A 21518-nucleotide genomic window follows, 5' to 3' on the forward strand; every position below is an offset into this window, starting at 1 on the left:
ATCCTTTGCACTCCCCCCCGCCGGGGCGGAACTCCTCGCAATTTTTGGTGAGGGGCCGTACGGTTCGGTTCACCAAATTCAGACCAAAATATGTAATTTTCCAGTACTCTTTTTCAGACCTGCTTTCTATAATCCATACCTGTTTCTGTAAAATCCATACCCGTCAGTTCAGAGTCTCAGACCATTGAAATGGGTAAAGTCTTTTCCCTATTTCAGACCAGAACGGCTAAAAAACCATAAAGCAAATAATCTAAGAAAAGAGCAAGGCTGATTTCACGGTCAGGGAAGTATATTTTCCAATATTTCGAAAGGCACGGCCTTTCTTCTTCAGGGTATGTTTGAGACGTACACACCTATATAGCTTACGTAAGCCCACGGCTTTTCGCTTTTTGACCGCGCGAAAATCAACTTTTGCGCATCGAAACCTATGGCTGACGTTTGTTTCTTAGGCTAGACTATTCAGCCGTGACTAGACTGTGGTCTGTCCACAGTCGAATCAATAGCTTTACACTACGCTCGGTGCTTTTACAGACTATCTTATCTAGCCACCCTAGGGCTAAAAAGAAAACATTCACGTACCTCTGCGCATGTCTGCGTGGCTAGTTTCCCTCGCAACCGTTCCAGGAGGAGCGTTGCGTGACGAGCGAGGCAATCTCGTTTCCAGAGCCCACGTGTCTTTTGGTCAGCGGTGACCAAAAGACATGTGGGCTCTGGGAACGAGATTGGTTGCGAGGGAGACCACTGCGCATGCGTGGCTTATATATGAAACGTATGTGACTTCCATTCACTAGTGCAATTTATTTGGATTTTTATCTTTGCTTCTAGGCTAGCAACGCAGTGAACTATATTATTTATTTATTTTTAACGTTCAATAATCATGTGACGTCTAAGTGATAATACTGCCTTGTTGTCCTAGAATAATTCAACTAAATTTTGTTGCAATTAAAACGCGATACTTAGCTGCAAGTTAGCTGGCGTTTGCCAATGTAAACATGGCTTTTTCTAGGAACCCATGCCTAAAAATGAGCTCGACCACTGGATCAAGCACAGTTGTGGGCGAGTACAGAGTCACTTCACCCACTGATCACCTGTGATTGGTCATTTAACTATAAATTTACATCACAGAGTGTCCCCTAGCCGTAATCCTCGCCTAAACACTGTACACTGTCTAAACACAAGTTGTTCTGTCAAACATGAGCTCATATAAAAATGGCAGATGATTTAGTCTAATATGAAGTACTTAAACGCAAAGTCATGTGCACTTCTGGACACAGTAGCGAGAAGGCCTCGTTCCCAGGCTTCGTCGCGCTCTATCGAGCGAGCCGAGCTTCATACTCGGAGGCTTGGAACCGAACTCGCTTTCACGAGACGACGTCATATTGGACCACGCCAAAGACAACTAGGAACGAGGCTTACCCGACCACATTTTTGCGACAGTTGTTAGACACTATGCAATCCAGATTACGATCATGATTACCTATTACCGTTGAAATAATGCTTGACGTGTACGTACTTACACTATTTTATCTTTCTCCTCTCAGTTTTGCTTGAACCGGAACTCAATTGAGTCAATTAGAGCAATTCTAACTAAAGTTTCACCAGTTGATTCTTGTTGTTAATTAGGTTATCAGCTCGGCATTTACATGGCGTCATTATTCAGAGATGAGGGCGCAGCCCGAAAAAATAATCACGCTTAGATCTCGAGAGTGAATAGACTGAATGATCTAATTGTTTTAGTAATGTAAATCTTAATTTAATTTCTGCTGAATTGACGAGGTTTACTATAGGGTTTATGACAAACGACAAACATCAGATTCGCATTTACGTTTCCTGAAAACGGAATAAGTAAATAGACGAGAATACTGCAAAAATAATTCCGGCTGGCCTTTGATGCCATTGCGAAACTACACTTTTTCTCTTAAAAACAAAATCAGCGAGCGGCAAACGTAGGATACCGTGGTCACGTGGTCATTTATGCCGTCTGTCGTGAACGGGTATGTCCAACAATGCACGCTAATGAGATTCATGACCCGTATGATACAAGGTGCCCCCTAACCTTAATTCTCACTAAAACACACCTAATTCTGTCAAACATAAAGTCATATGAAAACGACAAAAAGGCCTGTTTTATATGAAGAACCCAAATTCAGGGTTAGGTGCATTTCTGGACATAAGTGGAGACGTAAACGTTATCCTGAAGCTCTCTGATGAAACGTCTTTTCGCCACAGTTCTATCTCCATCGCAGAATGTATGATTGGCATTTTTGCCATTGTAGTAACGCCCGCGGAGTCTCGCCGAGTGAGCGAGGAAATGGAAGGGGCGTGCGTGTGAGCTTTCCACGCGAGAATCTACGTTTCCGCGAGTGTGTGTTTTCGGCGACTCGCTGTTTTGTAGTCTAAGTGAGAAGTGTAGTTAAGCAGATTACAGCATTCGCGATAAAAAGCTAGTGGATTTGTAGTTAAATAAATTATAAACACCTATTAACAAAACAACGTTAAGTCCGTTGCAGTAACATATAAAACAGCAAGAAAGTGTTATCGTTTAAGTACATTGGAATTGAACCACGGGTTAGAGAAGATCTCCCTATAAACATGATGAGCTTGTTTGTCGTATCATTTAGGTGTCATGCATTCATTATTTACGGTTTGGTACTCAAGAAAGACTATTAGGGTTATCGTACAACTTTATGAAGTATGAAACGTTGAAAATATATGAGAACAAGTACCTCCGAGAGGGTGAGTATGAAGATGAATCCGTGCCCTCAAAATGAGATTCCCCTGTTTTGTTCGCCGTTCTGTCAAAATTCCAACGTGTAAACCCGTCACTTTTGTATGGGAGCTCACCCTCCCTGGCAAATGGTTGATTTTCCTACCGAACACCGATTGCTTTGAAACTCCAAATTTAAACAGCATGCGTGCAAATAACCATTGCGAGTCCTTATTTCCGCTTAAGCGCTTTCAAACTGGGTGCCTCTACCATCTTACTTTTCAATCCATGTAAAAAAAACTTCAAACGTGAAATTTGTGGTGGGTTCAAGCTTCGAAATGAAGTTATGGATGCGAGCGGCGCACGTTACACTAAGAGGTGCACTGAAATTTAAAGTGGCGCTAATACTGTATTGTCATGCGCTGCTCTATTGTTTCGTAGCAAAGGAAACGTTCAACTTCCTACGGCTCGCTCAGCCCATCGCAATCAACGGAGATCTTCACAAAGATGGTGTCTTCCTTCAGGTAGTTTCGAGTTTCAATCTCTTCTTGTTTGGCGAATTTTGCTCCCCCAAAGCTGGCGTTCTTCTCGAGTTTCGGTCTGCCGAGGAACGGCTCGTTTTCTGGGCATGGGTTGGGCTTGATGCTGAATTTGATGTGTTTTCGCTGTGCGTGGTCTTCGTCTTGATCCAGCAAGTAGAAAGTGACTCGGTAGTCAAACGGCCATTTTAGGAGACTGTCGAACGCGCCTAATACAAAAAGACATCGAGTTAGGCAAGAAAACAGCCAGTGATTCAGGCATAGCGATTGAGGGTTTAAAAGCGTTAAAACACACCCGGTTCTAGTCTGAAATGTCAGCCGTCTCCTCTCCCTAACCCACAGGGGGCGCGGGTTAGGGGGGGTGGGGGGGGGGGGAGACGGCTGACATTTCAGACTAACCCGGTTCGGGAAAGAGAATTAACTCTGCAGTGTCTCTTGTAGTACTAAGTGAACCATGAATTTCCCACTGAGCGTTAACCCGTGAAAGGAAATGGGAGATCACACGAGGCAAAGAAAAAGGAAAAATTCCGACTTCGGAGGAAATTGAACCCACTACCTCCGGATTTGATCGTCCGTTGCTCTACCGACTGAACTACGAGGCCAATCGAGAGCAAGTTGTGAGTGATTATGGTGGTAATTGCGGCAATGCGAATGTGAAGGGTACAAATGAATGTTACTTATATATAGCCCGTTGAGGCATGACTCATTCTTTGGTTAAGACTCCCAGCGAAGTTAAAAGTTAAGCTGCACCTCATTTATTCCAACCCAATTCTCGGTGTTTAGAAATCTCCCTCGTGTTTGATATATGGCGCCACAACAGGTCACGAGATAAAGGGTTCCAATATTTTACGCTAAATGAGTTGATGATTGTAAATAGTTTTAATTTTATATGTTTGTGATTGTTTTAGATTTCAGATTTTAGAATGTTAATTTGGGGAAATTGTTTTGTATAGGGCTAACCTCACGATTTTCCCTTTCAGGAAATGTTTTTATTTTGTTGATTCCTGAATAAAATATTATGTTTACGTTGTGTTATGTTATCATGGAGAACGAAGAAAAGATTGCGCACCTGTATACTATAGATGTAATCGCACAAGTAAGAAGGACTACTGCAAGAATTAGACATACATAGTCGTGTAAAGAGGTTCAAACGTTTTTAGCATGCGGAATAGGTCAACTCTACCCCACCTTTGCACCTCTCAGCAAGTTTTCTACTTTTTCTGATTACTAACTTGATCTTCCTCACCTTTCAGCACACTGATAAACACGGACATATGCGTCCCTTTTCCTTTTCCGTCACCGTTCAAACACACGGAGGCGCACAGGCGGTAGCCGTGTTTACTGGTGGTGAATGTCGGACTAAACAGCGTGTCTCCGTTTCCAGCCTTCGCTTCCTTTAATTTACGCGTGTAGTCTTCGATTCGCCAGATCAGCTGACTGTTGGCAATTTTCTCGAGATCTCCCACGCGTTTATCCACGCCCTTGATGAGGTCAACGTTTTCTTTTAGTGTGAGTTCGTGTTTGTTTAGTCGCTGTTCTTGCTCTGAGATTTTCGCGAAGATTGCCTTGACGTGGTCGATCATGGCGCTCTTGTAATGCTTTGGCATTTTTTCACGGCTGCACTGTTTAAAAAAAAAGTTCATAAGTAAAAGCCTAGCTTAGCTAGAAGACTTGACACTGAAATAAGGTTTATCATCATCATCATCATCATCATCATCATCATCATCATTATCATCATCATCATCAGAGAACCATAACAATTTCAATTACAAAGTACAGAATTGGTGGCTGATTAGACTGTAAGAAGTATCACGCGAATATGATGTCATTTCAAAACCCAAAAATTAATGCTTGTCTGTCAACAGAAACAAAGAAATAATTGTCTAGTTTTGTTATAAATTATCCTGAATCCAGTGCAATAAAAATGTTGTTTAGTGCCTCTGACTAGAGACAGAGTAGGTTGGAATGGATTGAAACTTGAAAAATGTTAGGCTATCGTTTTTCAATTTCTCCGGCGCATTTTTGTTTCTAAAATGCGCTACACCTGATCACGAGTTAAAGTTGTTCCTTTAAAGAAGTGAGTTGATTTCTTTCCTCTCTTTGTTCTAAAATTAATTTGTAATTAATTTGGTCTTGTTTAACAAAAAAGGTTGAAAACCCCATGATACTTTCCCTTTAAGAACATGTTCAATATGTAGTTCATGGGTAATAGAGCAAATGGCGGGATTCTCGTAAAGTAGACGCAGGTATGAAGGTGTGGGAAGGTGTTTGGTGAACGTTACAGGGTTTTTTTTCTATGTCGTTAAAAAAATTTTTGCTTATGGATATTAATGCACCGAAAAAACTCTGAAACGCTTGCTAAGCAGACTACGAGTCGTGTTTCTGACAGGAGGCAGTTGTCCAACAGGGCCAATAGCAACCGGGCTGTTGTGCATTTTGTGAGGCATACTCAAACAGGCGTCAATACGTTTTTTTCCTCCCAGGCATGCCAACTAAGGTCTCAGTTTCAATGCTATATTACTAAGTACTATTAGTGTCCATAATTGCAGGCCTGCGGGGGAACCGTTTCTCGAAGGTCCCGGTAACTTACCGAGTCCGATAAGTGTCTTTGAAATGTTTCTTAACAGAAGAAAATTTTTGTTAGCTTTGAATACTAAATTTTAAAACCTTACAATTCTATGAAAACATTGGCCAAGTACCATGTCTAAAATCACTGTGTAATAGGCGGAAAATCAATAGGCAGGCGCGTAGCTAAGGTTTCGATAGGGGTGTTCGTTGAGCCCCAAATCTTGCTGAGCGCCGGAGCTCTTACTAGGGGGTCCGGGGGCATGCTCCCCCTGAAATTTTTGAAAATCTAGGTTCCCAGAAACCTCATTTCCTGCATTTTGAGACCCATTTTAGGCAAATCACAACTTTCTTTTACAGCAGCCTTTTAAGCTATATACATCACTTCGACGGCATAATTGTTTCAACTTAAACAAGAAAGTTCAACGTACATCCCGCGCCCTGTCAAGTTCTGATAGCTATTCGATCTGCTGATAGTCATACACCAAGCTGGTCAACTGCATCATTCTCGGGTGTAGGCCTTTGAACAAATTGACTATCTCGTCAAGACTGACAGGCATATCATATTTGATATGCATTAGAGCCAGGGCGGACAGCCTACTCTCTCCTCATTGCGCTTATGGAACGTTCACATTCACAAGTGAATGTTCTCAGGCGAACTTGTACGTAATTGCGGGTGAAACTCAACAAGGCTTGAACTATTAAGTTTGAAGTGAATCTCATTTCAGAACAATGCCGCATTCAGAGAACAAAACGTATCGCAAAGCATGCTTTTCTATGGCTTTTTCGGGCAAAAAATGAAACGTCATTAAAATTAATCTCCAAGGGTTCTTGACAATTTTTATTTTTACTGAGGATGAGACATAAGGCCTAAAGAACGGGTTTATATCTCAATTTTCTTTGGTTGATGTATTTCGACCATAGGAACTTTATTTAAAAGTTTTTCTTCCGCCATTATTGATCTTCAAAGGGGGTTCGTTCGAACCCCTCGAGCCCCCCCTCCTACGCGCCTGATAGGCAATTTCCGAGTTACTGTGAACCTCACTATGAAAGCAAGGCTAAGTGCAAAACTTTTCATATGAAAATTAGTTTTGTTTGCAGATTAATGAAAACTAATTTTCATCACAAAAACTTTGCACTTAGCCTCGCTTTCATAGTGAGGTCCAAAGCAACTCGGAAATGGTCTATTAAGTTACCGGGTCTTTCGAGAAACGGGCCCCAGCACCGTGCCATTTCAATTTTATGGATGTCGTTGGGTCTTTTAAAAACAAGGTTTGTGAAAGCAAAGAGGTTGGAGAGACTCACCCTGTGAGTGCAACCGATGACTTCAAAATCACACACCATCTTCGTCTTAGGACAAATCTCCTCGATGTGTTGATCCAGCTGTGAATGAAAGAAAAGTATTAGAAACGATTACACCTTATAATATTAAACTGGCTGTACATAGCTTTCTTCAGTAAGTTTCACCCGAAACTTTGTTGCTACAGAAGAAACTATGTACACTCACTGGGGGAAACTCATTCTCATAAACAGCATAAATTTAATACTTTCCATTTAGCTACTGTATTTCCTGGCATACTTAATCTGTAATGTGACTGTTAGTATAAATATACCATATTTTGAAAATAAAAGCCATTGTAACCGACGAGGACGGAAGATCCATCGAAGCGAATTCAAAATGTAAAGGAGTCGTCCTGTTATTTAAACTTTTTATAATTGGTTTAAACACTCGCGCCACATTCGCAGCAACCAATCAGAAGTCTAGCCAAACCAAATAATAACATTGTAATAAGTACATAATAATGGTAACTTGCGCGCGTGTTTTCCCGCGCTTAGCACCGGCCACACACATTTGCTTTGAATTCTGGACGGTTCATAGTGTCAGTTGTATCTACCGTGATTGATCTAAGTAATTACTCTAATTGAGTTTGAACGACGGTTGATTGAAAACTGCTCTATGTTGCGTGAACATTTTTCAAAGAGGACCAATTGGAAGTGCGGCGAGGAAGTGGAGATTCATTCGTTTCTCGTCCCGTCGGAAAAAAAAAAGCCACGAAGAATACAAATAAGCTCTTCCCCCAAAACAAACACATCAACCAACATCTCGGGTGATCCGATGATTGGTGGCAGTAGGTTACCCAATGTTAGTTTCTGCTGTCATGTAACTATCAATAGTCAAAATACAAAACTGAATGCAAGGCTGGCACTACGGCAAAGGGCAGATTTATTAGTGGCCAATATTTCGACTAATAGAATTAGTCTTCCTCAGGGCCAGAGCTATACTGAAGGAAAATATAATAACGGCTCCTTAAATTAAAGTTTGAAAAATACATGGAAAAACATGATTGGCTAACACATGATATGATGACAGCGTACTTGTAAATATGAGATAACAAAAATATACTAACGGTTCCTAAAATTAAAATTTGAAAAAATACATGCAAAAAAATGATTGGCTAATACATGACATGAAGGCAGCGTACTTGTAAATATGAGATAACAAAAATATAGAAGTGTATAATCAAGGTTAAGCGTTCGTTTTTCCTGTTAATGCCTTCTGGAGATAACGTTTTCCCTCTATGAATTAGAAAAGCCTCGCGTGCCTTACTCCACAGCAGCAGTCCCTACACACTTCAACTTACCAGGTCACTCTTCTGCGGACATGCGACTTATCCCTCTCGAACTACAACCCACCATCAATGCCTCCCGCCGTAAGGCACGCGAGGCTTTTCTAATTCATAGAGGGAAAACGTTATCTCCAGAAGGCATTAACAGGAAAAACGAACGCTGAACCTTGATTATACACTTCTATATTTTTGTTATCTCATATTTACAAGTACGCTGCCTTCATGTCATGTATTAGCCAACAATTTTTTGGGCATGTATTTTTTCAAATTTTAATTTTAGGAGCCGTTAGTATATTTTTGTTATCTCATATTTACAAGTACGCTGTCATCATATCATGTATTAGCCAATCATGTTTTTCCACGTATTTTTCAAACTTTAATTTAAGGAGCCGTTATTATATTTTCCTTCAGTATAGCTCTGGCCCTGAGGAAGACTAATTCTATTAGTCGAAATATTGGCCACTAATAAATCTGCCCTTTGCCGTAGTGCCAGCCTTGCATTCAGTTTTGTATTTTCACGTTCAAGTGACGCCTGACACGAGGTCCTTCACAAGAGAGATCCGGCAAAATTACCAGCAAGTTTAATTCCTGCGTTGTGTGGACCTCTGCATTCAAAAGTTTTCTATCAATGGTCACGTGGCTCCCACGTGGCTCCTCGAGGCCTGATTACATTACAGCAAACAACCGAACGAAGGAAGTTCGACAACTTTCTCCCCACTATCTCTCTCGATCTCTACCCAGTCCCTCCTGCCAACCAAATACTGGGGTAGAGAAGAGATAGAATAGGATGGCGTCCCGGCCAGGGAGGGCTACTGTTAACACGCCAAGTTATTTCATGCTATAGAAACCGGGTTGAGCTCCGAAACCCACCCACCATTGCATATGTAAAATGTAGAATCACAAGATTGTAACGGTAAAAAATTGAAGTCAGTACCTCATCTCTTGGGATTTCCAGTTTCTTGTCGCATTTGTTGGGGCATGGCAACGGCAGCTTGGGGCACTCCTCTGCTAAATGTGTCTGTAAGACAACGCAGAACTCAGTTAAATATATAACATAGGCAGGCAATACGTGCAAAATCGAGCATATCATCTGACGTGACAAGTGTCTTACGGTATCGAAATATAACCGATACCGAGTATCGGTATTTTTATCGATAATATCGATTATTTGATATCGTTAGTTTTCGAGTGCTAGTTTCCAGGGTTACTCAAATGTAATCTATGCAAAGCAACATCTGCGGTCGGTTGGTAATATACCTCAAGAAGCAATTTCTTACCGTCACCGTTTAAAGACTCGGCGGCTCTATTTTTGCGATAACCGGTGCCTTTGTCATGGCTTTAAAAAAACGCTCATTAACTCGAACAATGCGTGCGATTTTTAAAGTTTGCGATCCACAACGACAGCTACTGTTAATGTGTGACTGTTTTAAAGAGTGAAGTGATTTGAAGAGGACGCACTAAACTGGCTGAAAGCAATGAACAGTAACAAGCGCATGGGCAATTAAATAGGCCTATTGCGCTCAGGGAATAACATGACTTACCTTAATTTTCTTAGATTAGAGGCCAATTATAACAAAAATGAAAAGGAACTGATAAACAGGTTTGAAGTACCTGACCTTATAAAGACTGAGGTTTTATAAAGGTTTGAAGTTTTGCAAAATTTAAACGATTTGCTGGAGAACAATCTCCTGCTCCCTAGCAACTTTCCATACAAATTTTTGAAATTTTCCAAAATTAAAACAGCAATGAAATCGCCAAATCATCAAACTTGGCCATTTTGCCAACTTCCATGTTATAACACCTTCAAGACGCTTATTCCTGTTAACAAGTGAAACAGTTATTGATCCTCTCCAAACTCTGTGAAAGTAAAAGCATAACGCGAGATAAGAGTTAGCATGGACCAGGTTATGCAGCGTTCTTACACACGCCCCACACCAGTTACCTTTTTGTCCTCTCTCAAGTGTCTGTCGTCGCAGTAAGGACAAGCGATGATCTTCTTTGGACAGTCCTTGTCTAAATGTTTTTGCAAAAATCTTTTTTGAAACTTGGCTCCACAGTCATTTTGGCAAAGGATTTCTGCGTACTCGCAGTTTGAATTCACGTGGTCCTAAAAACACAAACACGACGATCACAATTAATCCTTCAATAAGCGTCACTTACAACGTGTACGTTCTCTTCACTGTCCTCCATATATTTCCTATGGTACTGGTCAAGAGAATTTAGACTGTTCACAGTCCCCCTATTTTTCCGTGGGATTCTGGAGACCGGTATGCTTCGATGGAGCTGCCGCCATCTTGGTTTGTAAAAGCGAGCGCGAACTGGGGAGAGTGTCTAAACTACCGAGGGGAGGGGAGTGGAGTTGGGAGGCGGCGGGAAAAATACTATTTTTTCGCTTCCCATCCCCCACTATACTAACACCCACTCCCGCTCCCCTCGGTAGTTTAGACACTCTCCCCAGATCGCGCTCGCTTTTACAAACCAAGATGGCGGCGGTTCCATCGAAGCGTACCGGTCTCGAGAATCCCACGGAAAAATAGGGGGACTGTGAACAGTCTAAGAGAATTAGATAACTCATTGCGGCACTTTTTTTCCTTCACGATCCTGGAGGGCATTACAGACATTTAGAATCGCGTTTACGGCAAGAGGCAAATGTGAGATTTGCACGTTCGCACGAGTACATAGATAAAAATAATGCAAAAATAATTTTGGCTTCTGATACTAACGCTAAACTTCTCAATTTTACATAGAAACTGAAAAACAGCGAGCAGCAAATGTAGGATAAACATGATCACGTGGCCATTTCCGCCGTTTGTCGTTTACTGTGAACTCAATTCTAAATTTCTCTCAGCTTTTTCCTAGAAATCTTCGTTGTACTTCCACCCCATATCTTTTAAAGTAGATAAAAACGATTTGGCCCATTTTCGGTGTGTAGTGTGGGTGGGACCTTAGCGGTGGCCGTGGGCAAGCACCGGCGATATAATAATAATAATAATAATAATAATAATGATAATAATAATAATAATATTTTTATGTAATGTAACGAGGCCTCGAGGAGCCACGTGACTACTGAGAGTCACGTGAAAGAATCTTGTCATAAGATTTTGTAGTCACTTAATTATGGTCACGTGACTCCTCAAAAAACCGAACAAAGGAAATTAGTCAGTGGTTGCCGGTTGGACACCTTATGATGTCTACACAATGTAGTATTCTTAATTAATCCTCATAGTTCTGACGGAGGCGAGAAGAGAAGGCATTCATAAGACAGAGGATTGACAGAATAGAGCTCCATTTAGACAGGGAACATCGATTTGGGTTAAAACACTGGTCTACACTCTTTAGTCCTAAAGGACTGATTTAAAACACTGTCATTTGTTGGCATGGCTAACGCTCTGGAATAAGACAAAAGTTACCATTTTCGTCAGTTAGCCTTCGTTGGTTTAGTGGATATGGACAGGACATATGAAGCGAATAACCTGGGTACGAGGCGTACACTATTTTTTTTTAAACATTTTGAAGTAAGCTTTCTTTGTGTAAACATCGTAAGGTGTCCAACCTTGTAACAACCGTTCATCTACTTTCTAAACGTCTGTCCTTATAAAAGTTAATTCCGGCTCTGAATTAGATATCTTTAACCTATATCCAGTTTCACTTTCAGTTTTATTTTGACAGAGCTCTGTATTGTTTTCGCTAAAGAATAAGGATAATGATACAGAGATAGTGATGGTGATAGTGGTAATAATAATTTAAAATAAAAGGAAAGGATTATAAGGCTTTTTTACACGCTACTTTGCTAGCTCGAGCATCTGCTTGCTTCCACTGAAACAGAATTTAATTACGATTCCGTAAGAATATTCCAGAATTGAATAACGAAAAACTTCTTCAAATTTGGATATATCAAGCAAATTTGCATTTTCTTAAAATACGTGGAATAAAAATGAGAAGTCTCTATACTCATTTAGGAGAAAAGACCGATAATTTCTTCCCCGAGGCGAGCCTCAAAGCAAAAACCACAATGTTTTATTTGAATTGAATTTTGCCCGCTCTCTGAAGTATGAAATTATGCACAGAAAGCATGCGCAATCCAATTTAATGGCTTGACTACCTTAAAAAATATGGCGGAGAAATTCTGGAGTGTACGCTTTTGTGGGTAAATTAAAAGAACTTTAAAAAAAGCAGACGTTAGGCATATTTTACTGGCTTTTTGTCAGTTTGTCTTAAAGCGGGATGATAATTAAGACCAAGGAACAAATTCAATTCACGTTTGTTTTGCCGTACGTGAGTCCCTATTGAGTAAACTTGTCTGACAGACTTCCTTATTTGAAGTGAGGGATGTTTTCCACATTGACACCCCCGTAAAGAATCCTCGAGATTTCATTAAACAGAATAAACTAAGAGGGGGTTTTATCTGTGACGATCAAACAAACAGCACTCGATGAAACGTTCAAATGACAGATATTTAAAGAGGATATTTGCCGAAACCATAGTAAAGCACTAAATTTAAATTGGGCCAAGAACATAAGCAAACGTTTTAGACGTAGAAAACGAAAATGTAAATTGAAACGTAGTTCTGGCGGTAGTGTTTGTTTGGATAGTAGAGCCTCACGTTCGATGCCGAAAGAAGGACGGGGGAGGTATTTTTGTTTCTCGTGTCTTTGTCCCTAAAAATTCACCCCGGCGTGTGAGGAAAACACAACCTCCCATCTTCTGGAAAGTAGTTTACCTAAGAATTTCAGTCTCATATCCAAACTCTGAGACAATTAAGAAAATAAAATTCGTGGCCATTCAAATGAAAGCTACTGTGCAATACGTGACCGTTCAAATGAAAGCTACTGAGTAGTACTTTCCTGTGGTGCTGTTTTTAAATGCTGTACAAGGTGGTTCTAACTTTTGAGTCTGTGGATGAAATCGTAAAGTGTGACCATTGAAATGAAAGCTGACAGTCACTACTTTCCCGTGGTATTACCTTATTAAATTAATTGTTCTTTGCAAGGAAGTTCTAACTTTCCAGTGCGTGATATATTCCTAAAAGTTTCACCATTTCAGATGAAAGTCATTGTCTATTGAGTCGCGATACTTTTCACTGGCGCCCTTTTATCTTTTATTACTTTGCGAAATAAAATTCAGGACTTTTCCGGCAGTTTAAAAAACAATAAGTCATTTCAAATTCGAAACAATAAAGACAAGACAGTCTCGAAATATAATGAATATGCGATAAGTGTCAAAGCCGAGTGTTTTCGTATGAAGACAGGTGTTCCTATTGTTTGTCAAGCGTTTTCAGAAAAGAAATTTGTCAGCTTCGCAAACTGCGGTTAAATTCATTCTCACCTTTAAAAAAATTGGTCTTCATTTGCGTAGAACCGGCCAATTTTAGTAATTTTAGTAATTTTCAATTTGGTTTTATGCTAATTTACCTCTGCTAAATTAAGAAGATTGAGGGGGAAAGATCGTTTCAAAGATTGCGCTATCTATTGATTCAAAAGTGTTTTCTACAACAAATAAATTGCATCTGTTGTTGACTGTTTCAAATCCAATAGGGATCTATTTTTATCTCAGTTTTGTATTGTTGCTTTGTAAAGTCTTTTTTTAAAGAACGTATTTCAGTAGAAAGTATTATTTGTCTAATATGTTGTTTTGAAAAAAAAAGTTACTTCAATTTATTTTGACTCACGCAATGCGTTCCTCAAGTGCTTCAATATTTCACGGATAGTTATCGCACTATTTTGCATCTTTTCGAACCTGTTTCAAATTCTTTTGTGTGGCCATGCCATGGAAGTGCTTTTAGTGCTTTTTTTGCACTGTACGGAGTGTATGAGGTCATAAAGTGCAACCATTACAAATCAAAGCTCTCAAGCAATACTAACCTCTAGTGCAATTTGTTTCTCACTATTTTAACATTAGCATTTCCCGTTATCAGTTAACAATAGGGACTTTAAAATTCAGAATACGACGGCTTTTAGAACGCGACATCCTGGCGATAAAAGTTTGGAACTAAAACGCCGTTGTTAGCTCACGAAAGATAAGATTAACTTCGAACTTAGCCCAGGCGATCCTTACGAATTATAGCGGTTGTAACTTAGAAGTGATACGAAAACCTTCTTGCCTTACCTGAAAATACTTGTAATCAGATTCCCACTTACAGCCCCATTCGTGGTTTTTGCACTTCACCTCCAGCGCTAAGATGTCATCGTTAAAAGCTTTGTCAAAATGATCAGGCTTTAGATTGGGCTACGGAAATAAAGAAGATAGTAATTCTTTTATTTTGGAGCTATCGTTGAATTCCTCGGGTTCTCGGCGAGTTTGAAGTTGCTCAATTTTTATTCTGCTTGTTGCCTACTCGCATGCACGAACTTTCCCTCAAAGATAATGGATTTTCGCCGTCTCTTTTCGACTGTGATTTGTACTTTTTGGCCTACGAATTAGCAATTAGCGAAAAAGAAGTCCTACTATTTCTAACCAAGTAAGAACAAGAATTTGATTTCTTCTCGAATCTCAGTTATAAAGCTGATTCTGAGTAGAGAGAGAGAGAAAGAAAAGTTTTTTTGAGAGCACACGGCAGACGAAACGAGTGTATAAATGGCCAATGGAAGCTAGTTATCAATTCTAACAAAATGTGAGCAAATATACGCCCTTCGAGAGCGTATGGAGGCCATTGAGAATGAACGATAGTAATTAACAATTGATTTACAGATCTGATATCTCAATTCTTGAAGAAAATGTGAGATTAGAAAAGGGCTTTTTTATAATTTATAATTATTCAAATAGACGGTTAAAACGGAAAAAAATTGTATCCTATATGGGCAATTATTTTTCATGTTATTTTCCTAAAGAAAAAAGGATAAGATCTCCTAATTATTGACAAATCATTATGTTTTTTCTTCACGTTTTCAAGACCCGTGATAAAAATGGAATACATTTACGATTTTATTGCGTCTCTAACACAAACAAATTTAGCCTGATTCATTCGGCTTTTCGTCGGCGACGAAAACTTGAACACCTCGAACAAGGTGTTTATCCGCTAATACAAACTGTAGTTTGGACGATGGGATACAAATGCATAGAATTTTCACCTGACCAAATTGTTTTGGGTTTAGTATACACAGAGAAATTAGTCTATTCTAATACCAAGTGGTGGGTATGAAATTAACCCTATTCGATACTGAAATCAAGCCCTGATATTTGTTGCTAATTGAACCCCAAAGTGTGACCACTGATTCGAAAGCCATCAACAAGCACTTTCCTGTGGTGCTGTTTACCTTACCTATGGGGTAGTACTATCTATAGATTCCATGAGTGGCTCCCCAAGGTGAGCCCATTGAAATGAAAGCTGTCGAGAGCAGGTACCCTGCTGTGTTTTTTGTTTACTTTGTTGTCAGTGGTGGTTCGATATTATAATTCTACAGTTGAAATGTTTATGATCTTCAAAGGAAGCTATCCATGTGCACTTTCCTTGATGCTTTTTTCTGATGTGGTGTACAAGGTGGTTCTGACTTTTGGCTCTATGAGTAAAATCTGGTGCGTTATTTCGCCGGTGGTCTCTTTTTCCAACATGCAAGTTTTTTAAATCTTGCTGGCATCTAATGGAGTGTTATGGTCTTACCTATTTCTAGGCTAGACTGAATTAAAATTATATCTTTGCTCAATATCTACTGAAACTTAGTATATCACAGATTCGCTTACATCATCCTTGTCAATTTCCGTTTGATCAAATGGGCAACGTGGCTCGACTCTGAAATAGAAAACCAAAAAGAAACGTGAGAAATAAAACTCAGTTTTTTTACGTGCTTTGTGTAAAATCATTTGAAATATTTATGCTTCATAGCAACCGAGATTTTCTTTTTCTTTTTTGAAATCTTAAAAGCAAATGAATTTGCAATTTTATAATTTAAGCTTTGTTTACTAGACTCTTTCTAAGTGTCTGGTGTAAGCCCATTCGCTGTGGAAATTTTGCATGTCGTGGGCCTCCAAAAAGCAATCCAATCCAACGCGCCTAAAAGCTTTATTCCTTAAAAAGGTGCTTTATCCATTGGAAAACACGAAAACAAAGGAATAAAAGAAGCCTGCTTTTTGTTTACTCGCGACCCTTTGAGTTCTCAATCGACAAAATAAATTAACATAATCGAACAGTTAAGGTATAAATTCATTGCCGCTAGAAAAATCCGTTCGATTTTTTTAATATAGCAGTTGAAACATTAACACGATAGACACAAAATTGCTTCATCTTTATTACTTTGCGCAATCATATCCTTCTCATTACTTTTGCCAACGCAGACGACGGCGATCGTTTTAAATGTTGCATCTATTCATGAAAATGTAAAACTGATAATCGAAACGTTTTTTAATTCTGCCGGGTAATTTTAAACCGAAAACGGCAACGCACAGAAATTGGAAATTGTGGAAGCCCACCTTCTACGAATTGTATATTTAAATGAGGAATATATTTTCGCTTAATGATAGCGCCAACATCGACGTCGCTACCACAAAAAAGGACATCGCTTTTTAACACTGAAGCCAAAACAATACAACAATACTCAATTTACCAACTCAGACTTACCTCGCTAATTCATGGAAACATGATGAACACAACCGATGGCCACACTTGAGTTGCTTGGGGTATCGAAGAACGTTTTCACAGATCGGACACTGGTATTTTTTCTCCAAAGGAAACACGAACAGTTTGAGATCAAATTTCTCTTTTTCTTGTAAGCTCGGAGCGGGGCTCCCTCTGCTGCTTCCACGAGATCTAGCGCTTCCAGTTGGGCTGTGATTTCCACCCGTCATATCTTTTTCCTGTACAATAAATCGAATGGAGATCAAGCCATTTTCAGCGCTAGTAGTTGCCTCAGGATCTCGTTAAGAACACCTTGAAAGCAAAGCCTGCGTCTGACATAAACATTTACACTAACGTCATTGTTATAAAGATAGATCCAGGGTGTTCGTCAAAAACCACAGAGGTTTTCCTAGTCAATCAACTGCAATAAATAATTGAATAGTAACTTTTTTAGCCACGTAATGCGATTGGCCTATAATTGACAGCAGCTATCTTACGTCAATTAACACGCCAGCCAAAGGCGAACGAACGAGGGGTTTTCACCGATTCGTAAACTGAATCTAAAAAAATAAAAAAGGAAATATGCGTAACAAAAAGGCGTCCGCTATAGCTAGGTTAATTTCGCCGCAGAGAAGGAAATTTGGTAGCTTAAAAATCATCAAAAGATAAACGAAGCTTATGTATATCTTATGCGCATATGTTTCCAAGGCGACAAATTTTTTACTGGGGAAACAACCCGCGTAATCTAAAAGTCTAATGAACTTCGGTTGTTAAGAACAGATAAATTCAGCGGAAAAACGGAAGGACTGGAATTAAAATTTAAAGTGTCCTGGATATAAGATTACTAATATGTGGGCTGAAATCGCAGGAAAAGGTGGAGAATCCCGGATAGGAATTTTCTGTGTAATTTTCATTACGACAGTAAATTTGTGAAGTCTCTAGTACAATTTTTTCTTATTTTCTTTCGTTGCAGTTCTCAACTAAAACAGAAAGCAGTTTACTGATCAAAATCAGGGCATTTTCAATATTCCAGTTTTCTAAAAAGACGTTTTTAGAGTAAAATAGAACCAGAAAAAATATCGAATCAGCTTTGATCTTTGCAAACGTTCCAATCCTTCGGGGCCTTCACTAGTCTAATACATGTTGACTATCGGAGAACCACTGAACCTATCGAGAGCTATGTGTATAGTCGATGAGGGCGCACGGCAAGATCGGCTGAGAACGAGTCGTTTGTTCTACTCTAATCAGTGTAAGAGGTTGAACTTTCTCCGAATCCGAGAAAGTTTCGGAGCAGATTCAAGCTCTTTCGAGATCATCCGAGAGCCAGTAAGAATGTATGAAAAGCTAGAAACCCAGAGTTATTTGTACTCGGCTCTTGACAACTCAGTGGAAGAAATTGTTATTCGCGTTTGGAACAGGAATTTTGTGACACATAAACAGGGTTCGATTTACAGCTATACTAGCAATTCAGAAGTCAATTGGAATTTTCTGAGTGCTGGAAGAACACTATATTGATGACACTTGACTTCTACTGTTGAACGATGGCAAGCAGCGTGTCACGAACCGTAAAATAGACTTTGCTAGCCGGACGCCATCTTGGTTGCTAAAATTGCTGTTAATGTATGGGATTGTAGCCGACTTTGGACCTTTACAATTTAACTTTACTTGAATTGATTTTGGGAACGAAAACGTATTTTAAAAAGAATCATACTAAAAACATTTTCAGTGGAATATAAAAAAAAAAGATTCAGGTAAGCGGAACGGCCGTTTACTAAATTTAAAAATTTCATACAACCTCCCAGTTCTTATCAAACTATCCACATTGCAGCGCAATATAGATTTTCGGATACTTTAAAATAGGTCAGCTTAAATTTCTGACATTTATACTTAATCTTGAGCTGAATTACAGAGGCTTAATTAAGTTGGCCAAAATCGCAGCGAGAATTATTGTAATTTGAGCAGAAATTTAAGATGAAATCTTGAGAGGGTAAATCTCCAGGTACAAAGAAAGAAAAAAGGAAGGAATAAAAAATGATTATCTGAAACAAAAGTAACGAATCTTGGTTTCAGTTTGCTGTTGTTGTACTTCTTTGGAAAGACGTTATTACTTGATAATGAAAGACTCAGACAGACAATTATATAATTGTTTTAATTTCTAGTTTGGTGCGTGTTCTGCTCGGAGTTTAGAATGTGTCAATATTCTGACTGGAATATTGGAATGAAAATTAGCCTGCCACAGCCCAATAAACAATATTTTATATGCAATTTTTGAAGCTCTTTCAATAACCCAGTACTGTCGTACTAATGACTGAAAAAGAACGAAACGAAATTCAGATGGCAAACAGCTCTTTAGGACCTCTAAATTCCTCACGATGTCTTAACTGTCAGCTGAAAAATTGAGAGGTACGTTAAACGTCAACTCAGAAATTTGAAACGTCACCTAAGATCGTGCTAATTTGGCTGCACTGCATATCAAAATGGCAAGACAAAATGTCTTACATTTTAACTAACGGCAACTGAATATGTGAATCGCTAAAGACCTTTTCGCTGTTTCCGTCGTCATCTTGGTTGAGATGGGGTAACGGGGGAGGATAAATATGTCTTAACTTACGGTAAATGTATGGGCATTTTGGCCTACTTGGAACTCTGTAACTTCACTCAAAATTGAAAGACTTTCAAAAGTTAAATTAACCTTAGGTCTTGGTGTTGGCCATGTCGAGATATAACTGCATCCACCATCGTTCAGTCGCAGTCAGCAAAAAGCGGCAGCCGAATTCCTAGGTGAGTACGAGCAGTGCTCATTACCCTATTGAACATAAACTCGGCCGCCATCGATTTTCGTTGGACTGCAATCGTAGCGGCTCGAAAGCCGATGGACGGTCGACCTTCGGCCTCAGTAATCCTTAGTTCAGAGTGCAATGTGTAAAATCGCAAGAACAATTTAAAACTGTTTAATGCGTGAGCTTGGGCAAACCAAAGGCGGAGGAATTCCAAATGTATTGGGAGGGTCTCGATCTGTAAATCTTCCCCCTTTTCATGCAGTTTGGTGGTAAAAATTCGCCTACATAAGTTTTTATTTAAACATGCCGACAGCCCAGAATAGTACGCTAAAGCAACCCTGCAAATGCATTAATTACATGCCTTTGAATGAACCGTCAAAGTTATTAACATAAAAAAACTGTTCATCGTCCTGCGAGGTTCATACAGTATTTTGTTATAGGTGTAACATCGATCGTTTCTAGAGCTGGGTATTTTCAGGAGGTAACGGTTTTTGAGCAAAATTATTGTTGTTAATACACGTTAAGTGTACTGATATACCGATTGTTTTGTTAACAGGGGAAGTTTCAAGGTTTTTTTTATGGATCTCAGTTAGCGTGCCACTGGCAAACGAGTGATAGCATAATTATTGCGTTTCCTACTTTGTGGTTTTTTAAAAGAGATTTTACTAAACTCGCGTACTCTAAAAACTGAATTAAAACGCACCTTCAGTAATCTGCATACGCTTAAAGTTCTACAAAATTACCATCAGCAAACTTTAAACGATGCAAGCGTCTAAAAATTAATCAAGTATTTCACCGACCTCTTGGTTGGGTGATTTGCCTCCATTTTGTGCAGCATTTCCGTTAACTGCCGGCAATTCGACCGCTTGAACATTCTGACTTGATCCAATGTCCGGCATTTTGTTAAACAACTCAAAAGATCGTCACTTCAATCGGACGATTTCCGCGGGTAAATCGCCACGAACGCAACTTGCATAAACCAACTTGACCACACAGCACCTGCCTCCAAAGAAGTTCTGCATCTGACCAATCAGAGCGAACGTACCACGCAACATCCACCTGTTCCCTGACGATAAACCAATCACGTTGCTTGTTCTTTCTGCTTTTCTCTTCTGCGCTTAGGATTATTTGTCTATTTGTTGTCAAGCTTAGCAAAATAAACTTCGAGTCGAAGGATATTTCTTCCCAGGGAGTTTGATAAGTCTTAATTGTAGTAGTATAACGAACATCGTTTGAAACTGAATTGGTGAATTCTTTTAACGATAAGTAGCAATCGAACGCAAGATGCCTTAACTCCAGCACGTGACAATTCTAAATTTTTTTGTAATAAATTTGAATTCTGGATGATTTTTTCTTAACTTGCCATGTTTCGCAATTTGCTATAAATAAAAGAACGTTTTCTCGAGTATTTCTTAATAATTCTAACCCGCCTGGAAAACGTCCTTTTAAAAGCTTCAGTTCTAAGTAATAATTAACCGTTCCCTTGGCAACAAAACAGGAATAGTTTTAAAAATGTAATAATACCAAAGGCGAAGTTGAAAAACATAATAATAAAGTTAAAGTGGCTCATGAAGTTCAAGGTCTGTAAAACTGGAGAAATAATGATTGCAGGAAGATGAAATTGCATCGAGAAGCACTTCGAATATTTGATATAATTAATGATGATAAAGTATGGCTTTTTTAATAGGGGAGAGCCTATCTTTAATCTTAAAAGCTGTTTAAAAGCTTTGTAGAACAATTAACCGTCCCCTG

General features: G+C 39.3%; 1 protein-coding gene across 2 annotated transcripts; it reads right to left on the reverse strand.

The window, feature by feature from the left end:
* Positions 1–774: 774 nt before the first annotated feature.
* On the reverse strand, positions 775–20766 carry LOC146450194 (TNF receptor-associated factor 4-like). Of its 2 annotated transcripts, none has more exons than XM_085100650.1 (9): positions 20567–20766; positions 16990–17225; positions 16116–16164; positions 14544–14663; positions 10381–10545; positions 9373–9456; positions 7117–7194; positions 4493–4868; positions 775–3455 (listed from the first exon to the last, which is right to left on the reverse strand). In XM_085100650.1, the coding sequence occupies exons 1-9, from the start codon at positions 20663–20665 to the stop codon at positions 3169–3171; spliced, it is 1494 nt and encodes a 497-aa protein (XP_084956776.1). In that variant the 5' UTR covers positions 20666–20766; the 3' UTR covers positions 775–3168. The 2 variants fall into 2 exon arrangements, with proteins under 2 accessions (XP_084956776.1, XP_084956777.1); XM_085100651.1 differs by lacking the exon at positions 20567–20766 and adding an exon at positions 17342–17381.
* Positions 20767–21518: the final 752 nt, after the last annotated feature.

This window comes from Pavona decussata, unplaced genomic scaffold (assembly GCF_977016875.1).
Source record: "Pavona decussata unplaced genomic scaffold, jaPavDecu1.1 SCAFFOLD_482, whole genome shotgun sequence".
Taxonomy (NCBI): domain Eukaryota; kingdom Metazoa; phylum Cnidaria; class Anthozoa; order Scleractinia; family Agariciidae; genus Pavona; species Pavona decussata.

Coding starts and splice junctions, on each gene's coding strand:
- LOC146450194 (XM_085100650.1), bottom strand. CDS start 20,665: ATGCCGGACATTGGATCAAGTCAGAATGTTCAAGCGGTCGAATTGCCG. Junction 14,664..16,115: donor CGGAAATTGACAAGGATGAT/GTAAGCGAATCT, acceptor TTATTTCCGTAG/CCCAATCTAAAGCCTGATCA. Junction 10,546..14,543: donor CTGATTACAAGTATTTTCAG/GTAAGGCAAGAA, acceptor TTGTGTTTTTAG/GACCACGTGAATTCAAACTG.